General features: G+C 40.1%; 1 protein-coding gene across 2 annotated transcripts; it reads right to left on the reverse strand.

Annotated features, from left to right (window-relative positions):
• Positions 1 to 58: 58 nt before the first annotated feature.
• LOC117247201 (claudin-15-like) lies at positions 59 to 6,218 on the reverse strand. 2 transcript variants are annotated; one of them, XM_033611559.2, is made up of 5 exons: positions 5,820 to 6,218; positions 2,619 to 2,783; positions 1,797 to 1,878; positions 1,561 to 1,671; positions 59 to 1,455 (listed from the first exon to the last, which is right to left on the reverse strand). In XM_033611559.2, exons 1-5 carry the CDS (start codon positions 6,034 to 6,036, stop codon positions 1,356 to 1,358), a joined length of 675 nt encoding a protein of 224 aa, XP_033467450.1. In that variant the 5' UTR covers positions 6,037 to 6,218; the 3' UTR covers positions 59 to 1,355. The 2 variants fall into 2 exon arrangements, with proteins under 2 accessions (XP_033467450.1, XP_033467441.1); XM_033611550.2 differs by lacking the exon at positions 5,820 to 6,218 and adding an exon at positions 3,918 to 4,261.
• Between the last annotated feature and the right edge of the window lie 6,071 nt (positions 6,219 to 12,289).

Here is a 12,289-nt window from a genome sequence, read left to right on the forward strand (position 1 = left end):
GCTCTCTTCATCCCTCTTTGTTGGAAATCATAATGTCTCCTTGGTTTTGTGCAATCAGTCACTGAAAATGATATTTATTTGTGTACAAAACAAACTGAAATCTACAGGAACACATGTAAAATCACCCAAAAGGAAAATAAACAGTGTGACAATACCTTTGAAATAAACACGGGTGCTATAAAATGATTAAAATGCACAAAAGTTACAAAGACTATTTTTTACATTTGTTTCAACCCTGTTACTCAAGTGTTCTGGTTCAGAGGTGGGAGTCAAAATCACACTGTGTGAAACTGCACTTAAAATTGATATAATAAAGTACACCAGCTGACTGCCGACAGTTGCAGGTTGAAGTTACGCATGTCCATGACGTTTGCACAGAATCAGATTAACTTCCTGTTACAGATATATGTTGATAGATTATAGATCATTCTACTGAAGAGCTTCATTTACTTTAAAACCAGCCAGATCATTTATCATGTGTTGCAGTTTTTCTGGAATTAACAATTTCCCAGAGAGGAGAGCTTGTTGAGCTTTTAAAATGTTTGCAGGCAAATTAATCCGAATATGTAGCACAGCCACACAACCTAGGTTTTATGGAAGGGGTGCGACTCTCATCTTTCTTGACCAGGAAACCTGAGGCAGGTTTGAGGATACATATATAACAAAGGATTACAACACTATACTGACACAAAGGTCATAGACTTGAACAAAATTGTAAAACAGTTTAACAGTAATGTGAGGATTAAATGTTTCTGATTGTTGTGTATTCCTAATCCTTGTAAAAGTGATAAACAGGAGGTTTGTTGGTTTTTTTCATCTTAAAACCTTTTAAGTAGGTCGTCCTCTAAGGAGAGAGGATCATATTTTTCCTTATGATCAAGTCATCCTGCAGCAATCATTAAAGTAAGGAAAGAGGTGGTAAATGTGTGATTATTGAAGGCTGCCGGGATAGAAATGGTCCTACACTGGGATTACCACCATATTCCGGATGTGTTAAATGTGAGTATGTTATATGTTTATTGTATTCTGTTCTGTTACAAGTGCTTTCTATTTGCACTGTCACAGCTTTTGTTGCAGTTTCTCTTGGTGAGCCGACACCAAGCAAGGAGGGTATGGATACATGTCATTTTCACAATACATTAACATGATTAATATACTGCAAATATGTATCACTAAAAGGTTGAGATTGGATAAAGCCAATAAATCTCCAAATCAAGGATACTGATCTTTAACTATACAGTGATCATACAGCTTTACAGTGGTGTTTCCCATTATAAATGCGGCCCTCTCCCTGAGGATTCAATCTGGGGACTTGGCTTCAGCCTAGCAGGCTTTTCAATCGACACAGTTACCTCTCAGACATAAGCATTTCTCCCATAATGGCTTGGGACAGACTGAGACGTTCCCGCAGTCGACAGCACATGTCCTCTGGAGGATGGCTGGTACGGATACGGTCTAAAGCATAAAAAAAAACCACCCCGTTTCAGTTGAGTTGGAATAAGCACCATTTGTGTTTTACCCATTGAATTTATATCAAATGTTTCAGCAATGCGTACTCACATTTTTTCATCGGTTTTGTTGACTTTGCAAGCACACAAAAGGCACGAACCTCCACAAAGGGCAAGCGTGGCTGAAGACCAGCCAATGTACAAGCCCTCTCCGATCTCATACCTGTGACACAATCACATTGAACATACAGTTTTCTATGTACCATTATTGAATCCACTGTAAACAACAGCTATTGTTCTGCTTCTTTTCAGCTCATGTACACACTGATGCACATTGTATTGACTCACTTTGTCCCCGGATAAAACTGGTCAAAGAACTCCTGGGTGATGTTGGCTGCATACCAAGATATAGCAATCATGGTGCAAAGCCCTGCAAAACACAGAATATTGTTGACTTTAGAGAAGTGGGATGTTTTGTCAAAGCAAACAGCACACGCAGCTACAACCAAAGATAACATGAACAAGGTCATAAATAGAGTTTTTAGATAATAAAGTGATGTCAGACATGTTTGGAATGTCAGCCCTTATGGACCTAAAACCATTTAATGCGACATTATAAGATTATTTATGAGGCCAGTCATATGAAGCAGAGATATCTGCATGTTGCAAAGACTAACTTCTCCTTTAAATCTGCTCTACAAGTTATGTCTTATGAGTATTATTACTGTTCTTACATATAGAAGTCATTTGGATTAAACATAAATTATACTGAGAGTATTTTGTTAGGTCCCTGAGATTAGCAGCGTCTGCTCACTGCGTCACTTTTCCTATTTAACACAGTGTGACCTCTTCTCGCAATCCAAATACCTTTGGTAGTGGGAGGCCTTTGTGCATCAGCAGGTCTGTTAGAGTAGTGATAACCTTTTGAACTGCTGACCAATTTTCTGATAACTTGTCTTCTGTACACAGAGACTGGAGTGCCAGACATGATTTACCTTTCTAGGTGTTTTGTGTACTGTGATTGTGTGTGTCCTCCCTGCGACTGGACATTTCCCCCAGTCATTTTAAAGTGCTGTAAACACAGGGGCCTGTCTTCATTTGAAGGGACTTCTGACCAAACATTTTGTCATGCTTTTGTTTGTTACATGAACACCTCATACATCCCCTTACCCTGTAGCAGAAAGAACACTCCTCCAATGGCAGCGATCCTCCCCTTCAGGACGTAGTTTTCTCCTCCTATTTTTGAGCACTTCATTCCAACGAGAGTGGCCACGAGCCCGAACGTCCCAAACACAATGGAAGCGATCATAAGGGCCCGAGAGGCCTGAATGTACCCTGTGTGCAGACATAAGAAAACACAGTTACATATGTACTTGTAATAATCTGTGTTCCATATACACTTAAGTGTCTTATAAAAGCACAGCAACAAACACATAGTCGCATTACTAAAAGCAAGCATAACATTTTTGTGTTAAAAATGCATGCTTTAGCCACAGAGGTGGCGTTCACTGTTACAACAAGACAAAACTATTGTTGATGCAAGTATGAGCCCTCTAGAGGGTCACTGATCGTAACCCTAGTTCTATGAGCACAGGCGGCGCCCTCTACGAGGCTCTGTTGACATAGAGGGCAAAGCCTGTACAAAATACAACTTCAGCCACGACACGAAGCCAAAAAATATTTTTGTTAGTCTATCCAAACAATAACCACTTTCCAAAGGGAACCCACTGATTCAAACTTGATTCATATGACAACCTTATCTGTCCCCCACCTCAACAAATTAGAATTGCAAGTGTGAACTGGAAAGTATGTTTCTTTCCGTGGTGAGATAAGGGTCTGACAAAAATGTTACCTCAGAGCTCAAGACTAGGGCTGGGCATCCAAGTGCTATACAGCACTTTATCAAATGTACATAGTACATGTTTACATTTACATATTTGAATTGATACTGAAATGGGTAGCTTTGGCCAAAGTAATTAACAGTCTCCAATAAATTGACATTGATATTAGTCCTTAATGTTTTTATTATTCTGGGAGTATCTGCTTGTCTGAGTTGAGTGTGTTTATGCTTGCTTATCTTCTAACATCTTATCGTATCTTATATTACCTGCCTTTACTACAGCTTATAACCCATACAGTAGATTGCTCCTTAAAGGCTTTTAAAGGTACACTAACATCCTGAAAACGATGCCCAAAAAGAGCAGCAATTTCTGTACTGTTGGGTTTGATCCAGTCGTTTAAAACTGAATTCAGTGAAACATTCTCACCCCTTTACACATAGATGGATAAAAGTTTGTTTTTTTGGTAAGTGCTCTGTTAGAAAAGCTCCCAAACTTTTATACTGCTTACAGTCTCGTTTGGTATGTCATAATCTTCCAAATGCTGATTCCTTGAGTGGGTGGATTAAAAATTAGACCAGATAAAGTAGTCATCAACACTGATAAAACTATTGCTGCGTTGGCGACATACCACTAAGTGCGAGCAAAGATGGAAAATCCCGACAGTTGTGTACTCCCGTAGAGTCGGTTGCGCAGGACATCCACAGGTTTTCATAGATGGTCGATGTGGTGATAACGTTACCGTCCACCGTAGAGACCCTCCAGTATCGATTTGGAAGGGCGATCCCAACCATCAGCCAGGCCAGAAACCCCAGGAAGAAGGCCAAAGCTTCCACTATGGCATTCATACTCCCTTGTTTCCTCTATCCAACCAATGTAAAATTATCCAGAGAGAGAAACACTTTACAAACGTTGACTCTCCGAGCTATCTTGCTGCGCAAACATGTGGATTTGTCGACCCCAAAGTGTTTGTGTGCCAGACCAGTTCCCAACAACCCCAGCGCTAAGATGCCCCAGAAAACCACAAATCAATGATTCATTCCAAATAGCCCACTTATGATTATCCCTATTATTCTCGACTCTATTGAACCTTTTCAAAGATGCCAAATGTTGACCCAACTCAAGGGTCAACAGGGAGGTGAAGTCCAACCTTCAAGCCTGCTCACTAACGTCTATAGACCTGAAGCTATTTGTCACCTTTTGACGTTTGCTTTGAACACTGTGTCAATAATATCTAACCGTTACTGATGGGACTCAAGTCACGTTTTGACTCCTCACTTAAACCCTGTGTCCGAGGGATGATGGGTAGTGGCATTGAGGGGTGAGGGTGCATCATCACATACTGACGCGCAGATAGCCACGTTTGTTGCCCCGCAGATAAACCCGTTTGCTTGTCTGACAACTGAACCTGAATGACTTCTCTTCACTGGTTTGACCAATGTAGCGTCGTTTGTTATCAGGCCTTTATCATCACGGTGATGAAGTACCAAAGCAGCCTTCTGGCCACACATACAAAAACCATTTTACTTTTATTTGACTCTGTTCCAAATGTTTCAAACCCTTAACACAAGAACTAAGAAGCTTTTGACTTAACTGCTTTAGGTCAACGTTGGACTTATGGACATTTCATAAGACATAGTTTTAGTGGACTTCTACTGGATTACATCATATTTATAGGAGTTCACATTCTCAACAAGGATGAAGTAAGCTGCTGTTTCACAAGATCTTAGAACAGCTCGAGTTATTAGATACAGTTTGGAGTTAACACATGTAAAATCTCTGACATATGCATTGTATTGGATACAATGGATACAATTAAAGATACAGAGAAGCACCTGTACAATGTTAGAACTGTCCCTGTGATGATGTTTTTATCTTGTCCTGTGAAGCAATGAAATGTAGCGCTGTGCCCAAGATGCATTTCACAATAAGTTTACCTTACCTTACCGTACCTTACCTTATCTTTTAGCAACATAAAACAGAATATTGTGTATTCAGCTCCAATATAATGTTATCCAGTACAATCTATGTCTTTAGAAGTGAAGTGGATATAAATCCCTCTCATAAAACCTCATCAAAAATAAACTTATAAGCTTCACAACCTTTACTGAGCTACTCTGTTAGATTGCTCAGTTAGTGTTGTAGATTACAGTTCAAGCACTACACGAATATATATTAATTATTTCTGTCTTTTTAAGCTGTCTGATTCTGTGTGTATTGTTCATAATAATTTAGACTCTACGTGCCTCAATCAATCAAAGAATATAAAGCTGTATTTCTGTCAGAGTGACGTAGATTAGAAAATGCATAGTCAGCTATTACACAACGCTGGATCAACAGAAAAAAAAACTGAAAGCATGTGTGAAAATGTGAAAATTATTTAAAGAGGCCAAAGCAAATTGTTGTAATCACCAGTAACAGTCATATTTTGAATTGTTTTAACAGCAGATACAGATTTATTGACTTTTCTAACATCTTGTAATGTAAAACTTTAAGATCCAGCTGTTAGACAATAAATACATCTTTAACTTACCTGGGAGAGCAAAAAGGGATGGAAAGTCTCGACAGTTATAGATCCCTGTTGAGTCACTTGCACAAGACATCCAGAGGTTCTCATAGATTGTGGAGGTTGTAATTACGCTGCCTTCTGTCGTGGATTCTTTCCAATACTGATCATGTAGTGATATGAAAATCAATATCCAGCTCGAGAATCCAAGGAAAAGTGCTATAACCTCGATCATCTCTTTCATCTTGAACCTAATTTTCGATTAATAATTAGCAGCAGTGATAGATAATACCTCTGTGAGGAGCTCTATACGCAACTCCTGTATCTGATATACATTTTGGGAGTGTGAGAGCTGGCTCAGGATTTTTTTTTCCTCATGCACTCAAACCTGGACTAATTTGAACATTGATTTGTCGGCTGTAGCTACATTATAAGTCTGCTATTCCCGCCCAAAATTGATGACATTTCACGTGCCTGGCACGTTACCATAGAAATGTAAGTACTATACAATGAGCTTTTTTTTCCTCCCTTTTGAATGGCAGGGGAGGTTGAGATAATCCTGTAAAAGAGTTATCACGGCTTTAAAATCCCGAGCCAAAAGGCTGGAATCATTTAACACTGATTGCTTTGACGTGCTTTTGAAGCTTCTTCAGGACAGAACAGTTCATTGTTTTATTCAGGAGAAGTGTTTTAACAGGCACTGTAGTCAAAAATGTATTATATGCAGGATAAAATGAGTCAAAGAAAGAAGGTTAAAAGGTGTGATCTTATCAAGTGATGTTCTTATTGTGCTGTAGGATTTCTCAGAGGGTATCGCTCTTCTTTTTTTGGTTGCTCACATCATCTTGTCCTCGTGTCTGTATCCCCTTTTGAGGAATTGGTAGCTTGTAATTTCAGGGAGGTCATTTAAAGTTCCATAAGCAAATACTGAATACTGAAACACTGAATAGAGGGCAGAGCAAACACTGAAAGCTGGGTATGGTGGGTGATTTATTGAAGGCAGAAAGTGGCTATTTTAGCACAGGTTAAGCATTAACGAGTCTGCAGCCAGACAAAAGATGAAATTCTTGCTCTTTGTAGGTACACTTTTTAGTACTGCAGCATATAGATTTAAACGTGATGAAATGCTGTGTTGACATAGTGCAGTGTTGTCATCTGAAAGACAACACACCTGATTTAACACACCTTTATAAATTGGTTGTCTCCATACATTAAACATATTGGAGTATGCAAACGTGCAAGATCTCTCAGTACTGATGCAAACACAGAACTCATTTTTATTCAGTCTTCACATCTGCACTAATGACTATAAATGACTATTGAAAGTAAACAGATGTTTTTCTTTTGTTTGAGTCAAGCTATTCTTTGTTTATGAGAAACTTCACCATTTACAGTCTATCTTATCAAACGTGAATTCTCTTCTGCTGACCAGCAATCAGAAGCACAGTTCAAAGTACTGTCATATACTTACAGTATTGAATAGACATTCAGGCTTTAACTCATAATCTTTTGCCTGTTAATATTTTATTTCCCTGCCCTTCCCTCAGTCAGCTGGAAGATTTATTTAGCTGTGTCCGCATTGACCTCCCTGCTTAAAGGGAAAGTTCGCTCAAACGTGGAGGTTTTTGGTTGCGACCAGGAGTCAGCACGTGCGTTACGGTCACATTAACTGCTCAACCAAGAGCAAAAACGTGTTTCTATCACGATTAGGACGATTTCTAATCTTTCAGTGATTTGATTTTAAACATTAAGCTGATTTGTGACCATATACTCCAGCAGACAGTAATGGTTGCAGACTGTTCAGTGGAAAGATGCCTCAAAGAATTATTTGTAATAACATTTTTTAACTTTAATTATCTTTACTTGCATTTTCCTGGGCGTAAATATCAGCTGTATTCTCACAGAGGTGTTTGGTCTTGAGAGTTTCATTCTGTCCCATTTAACAGGAAACTGTGATGTATACTCATTATTTATTTATTTATTTAATTCTATTGGCATTTCAGTGTGGTTTGAGAGATCAGTGTTTAAAGGTGAGTTCCCACAAAATACTCAAGTAAAATTATGTTTTGTTACTTTTAAAAAATATGGCGTGTGTGTGATGCAGGAAGAGAGACTCATTCAAGCAAAGAAACACTTGTACTGTGCTTAAACATTTTAAATCTTACATTTTTACTTAAAATACTTGAATTCTTCTTAAATATATTCATATCAAATCTCATATGGAAGAAGTGACAGCAACAATATCTGCAGTCTGGTTCAAAATGATATTGATCAGTGGATGGGGTGATCTCTGTGGCTATCGAGATGATTTTAATGGCTCAGAATATAATGTAACTAAAAAAAAGTGCACTTCTCCATCGAGCTAAATTTAGATTATGAGTCATGTGTGGCTTTGGTAATGTTTTCTCAGTAAAAGCTGTTTAAATAATGTTCCGTTTGCATAACTTTACACAGTCAGAATTTGTGTACACAATGTAAAAGAGTTTCGGTTAAGTCACACTGTTTCAATACCTGGTCTTATTAATTAATGTGATCGATAGCTAAGCTAAGATCGCAACTCTCTGCAGCTCTGTATCTCTCTCAAACTCGCACACACACACACACACACACACACACACACACACACCCAGAAGCTTGACAAACCATTGATTTGGATGACAAACTACAAAGTTGCTGGGCTTGTGAAACGCAACATTTAATCTGATTTACAAGAACAGTTTTTAGCCACACCTTGACTCTAGGCCCATTTCCACTGAAGAAGTTCCTGGTACTGTTTGGGGGCAGGAACTACTACAGGAACGTCCTCTCGTTCGGCCCTCTCAACTGCTGTGTCTCCACTGAGAGAGCCGAGTATGAGGAAGGTTCCTGTAAAGTTACGGGCTCTGGATGTGACGTAATCGTTGTGCGACCATTTTGACCCGGGCGACGTAGGGACGCCGTTAGCCGACAGCGGTGTCTGTAATAACTCACTAAATGGCCCGTGAAAAAAAATATTTTTTCCATCAGATGTCTTAGTTACAACATGATTGAGCTAACTGGAGTAGTTTCATGTCGTATCCGACAACGGGAGGCTTTTAACAGATGACGTCCTGATGTTAGCTTTGCTGCCGCTGTTAGCTGATGCTTTCTAGACATCGTGATTTCCCATAACTGAATAAATACCACACATATCAAGGCAAAACTGCTTTGCTAGCTCAATCATGTTGTAACTAAGATATCCGCTGGAAAAAATATTTTTTTCACGGGCCATTTAGTGAGTTTTTTTTTTTAGATGGCAGCAGAAGCTATATTACCGAGCTATCCCTCGCCTGCTGAGTTTTAAAAATGCCGGCTATTTTGTTGCTTTCTGTTGACGTCACATCCCTCCTTGAGTATATCCAATCAGCACCAAGTAACCCCCAAGCCCCAGCCAGGAGTCTTTCGGGGCCGTTCTGAGTACCTACCCTGAGGCAGGGACTTGTTTAGCCCCCGTAAAAGTTCCGGAACTCTGTCCTTCGGGGGTGGTTCCTGCGGTGGAGACACGCACCAACGGCCCCGGCCCCGTAAAATTACCCCGAAGTTCCTGCGGTGGAAACGGGCCTTCTGTGAATGGTGGCCTGTTGGTCAGTCCACCACTTTAATTCAGATTGAAATATTTCAACAGCTTTTGAAAGGATTGACATGAAATTGTGTACAGATGTTCATAGTGCCCAGAGGGTGAATCCTAGTGATTGTCATGATCCCCTGACTTTTTCCCGAGCACCACCATTTGTTTTTTGTGTGTTTAAAGGTGCGGACACACCAAACCGACATCAAAGAACTAGCGGCGACGAAAGCCAACTGTTGCGTCGTCTACGTCGCCTCACATCGCCCTGTGTCAGTTGCATTTGAACACATTACACGGACTACATCCGACGGCCAAGTGGCACGTATGTTCTGCGCCTGCGTGGGAGAGGAGTGAGACAGTGGTACATCCTGTCAGCCGAGGGGTTTCCCATCTGTGCAGCCGAGCACCGCAGCACCTCCACGGACTATTACATCCAGACGGTCCCGGTGTTTCTTCCGCAGGCTCCGCTTCACTCAGCTGCCCGATAAACCCGCTGCTTCTTCCCACTTTAACCTGAATAACAAACCAGGGCTCGGTGCTCCGGTTGGATCCAAACGGAGAGCCACGGCTAGCTCAGAGACTAGCGGAGGCTAACTGGCTGTGCTTCCCTCCAGTCATGCTGTGGCTAACGCTCTGCTAGCCGCTCCCAGCTAGCTCTGGTTTGTTATTCAGGTTAAAGTGGGAAGAAGCAGCAGATCTGTCGGGCAGCTGAGTGAAGTGGAGCCTGAGGAGGAAGCACCGGTTAGCCCTGGTTTCACTACAGGCAGATTCACTCGCTACAGGGGTGAGGAAATAAAACCTGAACAGCCAATCAGAGTGATCTCTCTCACCAAAGCTTAGCCGCCGATTCAACATGCTCAATTGGCCGAAAAGCTGCCGACGGTGCGGGACACACCGCAAAAACTAGGGCGACAGACGCTCACCGATGGCCCTACTTTGGTCGACGGCCGACTGTCGGCTTGGTGTGTCAGGGCCTTAAGAACAAACAGCCTCAGCTTTGCTCTGTGTTTAATGCAAGCGTTAGCATGCTCAACTAATGTGGTGACCACGCAGCAAACAAAAAACAATATACTTGCATTAGCATGTTAGCATTGTCATTGTGAGCATGTCAGTATGCTGACGTTAGCATTTAGCTCAAAGCACTTGCTTAAGGCTCTCCACACCAGACGTCAATATGATGTCAGAAAGACGTTGCACCTGGGCAGATGTTAAATTCTGGTTGGAATTAAAATTGGGTAGACAATATTTTAGATGTGTAATGATGTTAGGCAATGCAGATGATGGTGTTTGTTCTCCATACGTTACGACAAAATTATTCTACATCAAGACAACGTTGGCGTAAGACATTTGGAGGACGTCGGAATTTGGTTTCTTAGACAACGTCATCTGACGTCAGTAGTCTATGTTAAATTAACGTTGGCATTAGACTTGTTCAACAGCTATTTCTTTTTGCAGCTGTTTTGGTGCGTGAAGTCTGAAGTCACAGTTCATAATAATGTGATGACTGATGTCTTTCACTGAGCTTTTTTTTTGTTTTTTGTTTTTAACCGGTAAACTATAAGGTGAAAAATAACTTCCAGCAGTAACTGGAGCACAACATTTTGTGAAGTCAGTTCAGATGGCCTTGAAGTAAAATGACTGATGATTTTTGGATTCACTACATCATTTGGCAGTGAGACAGTATACCTCACAATGGTATGTAATAAAATATAATCCCACAGTGTCAACCACTTTTACTGCTGAATTGCTCTCGGTGTTAATTTAAGGTTAACTTTTAAAGTTAGACCTGAAATGCTCTGAGGTTTAATCATTTACTCCAGCGGTAACCCCAAAGACTGAGCCAATTTACATAAACCAGTCTGCTGGTGATTTCAGTTATTGTTTGACCAAAAGAGAAACTTTGTTGTATTGTTATCTGACATAGAGCATCATAAACAAAATCATCCTTTCACCTTTTATATACAGTATGATATAAAAAGTTGTGGTGTGATGTACAAACTGATATGCAGTCAGATATACTGTTTGCAAAAGTCATCACTGTGGTTTGCCCAATAGTTTGCAGTGGTCAAACTAACATGATAGTGACGATGATGGTTGATATTAAGAACAAAAATGTCCTGTTCACATTTTTGTCATTTTCAATATTGGATAACTTTTTAATCACATAAAATTTCCTCCCACTGCTATCCACTTATTTATAGAACCTAAGGTGTATCTAAGGTGGTATTCAGCAAGATCTCAACAAGATTCATGACAGCTTTTTAAACGTAACTTTATTTGCATAGCACTCTCAAGTCAGAGTAAGAGTAGAGCTAGGTGATACGGAGAAAACCGTTGGCGCTTTCACAAAAGATTTACACAATGAGATTAAAAAAGAAACCAGCAGTAATGTGGATATAAAGCCTGAGTGGGTGAAGGCAAATAATTGAACAGCCAGAAAATGACATCAATTTACTGTAATGCAGCCTTTAAAACCAGGAAAAGACACTTACCAATATACAATATCCCAAATCTTAAATTATATAGTGTCATATCACGTTAACGATGCAATAATATATTGCCCAGCCCTAACTGAGAGATTTGGAAACAATAAAACAACTGTAACAAGACATGATGTGTTTAAGATCCTTGCTGTCGTCTTTAAGAGGTTTCATTTGCACTCATGTTACCTATTGTTGTTTTTGTACACCATATAATTAGGGCTCAAGACAAATTTCTAACTCAGTGGGACAATAAAGTTAATCTTGATCTTGATATATAGGTTCAGTGCCACTCTCTGTTTGCGTTTTTAACTGCATATTTCCCACTTCAAAGATTCCTCGTACATAAGTGATAACGTAGATACTGGAAACTATGGGACATTTTCCTGTGTGGTGTCATAAGCTCCAAATGAGGCAGAATTGTTCACTGG

Source organism: Epinephelus lanceolatus, chromosome 11 (genome assembly GCF_041903045.1).
Source record: "Epinephelus lanceolatus isolate andai-2023 chromosome 11, ASM4190304v1, whole genome shotgun sequence".
Lineage (NCBI taxonomy): Eukaryota > Metazoa > Chordata > Actinopteri > Perciformes > Serranidae > Epinephelus > Epinephelus lanceolatus.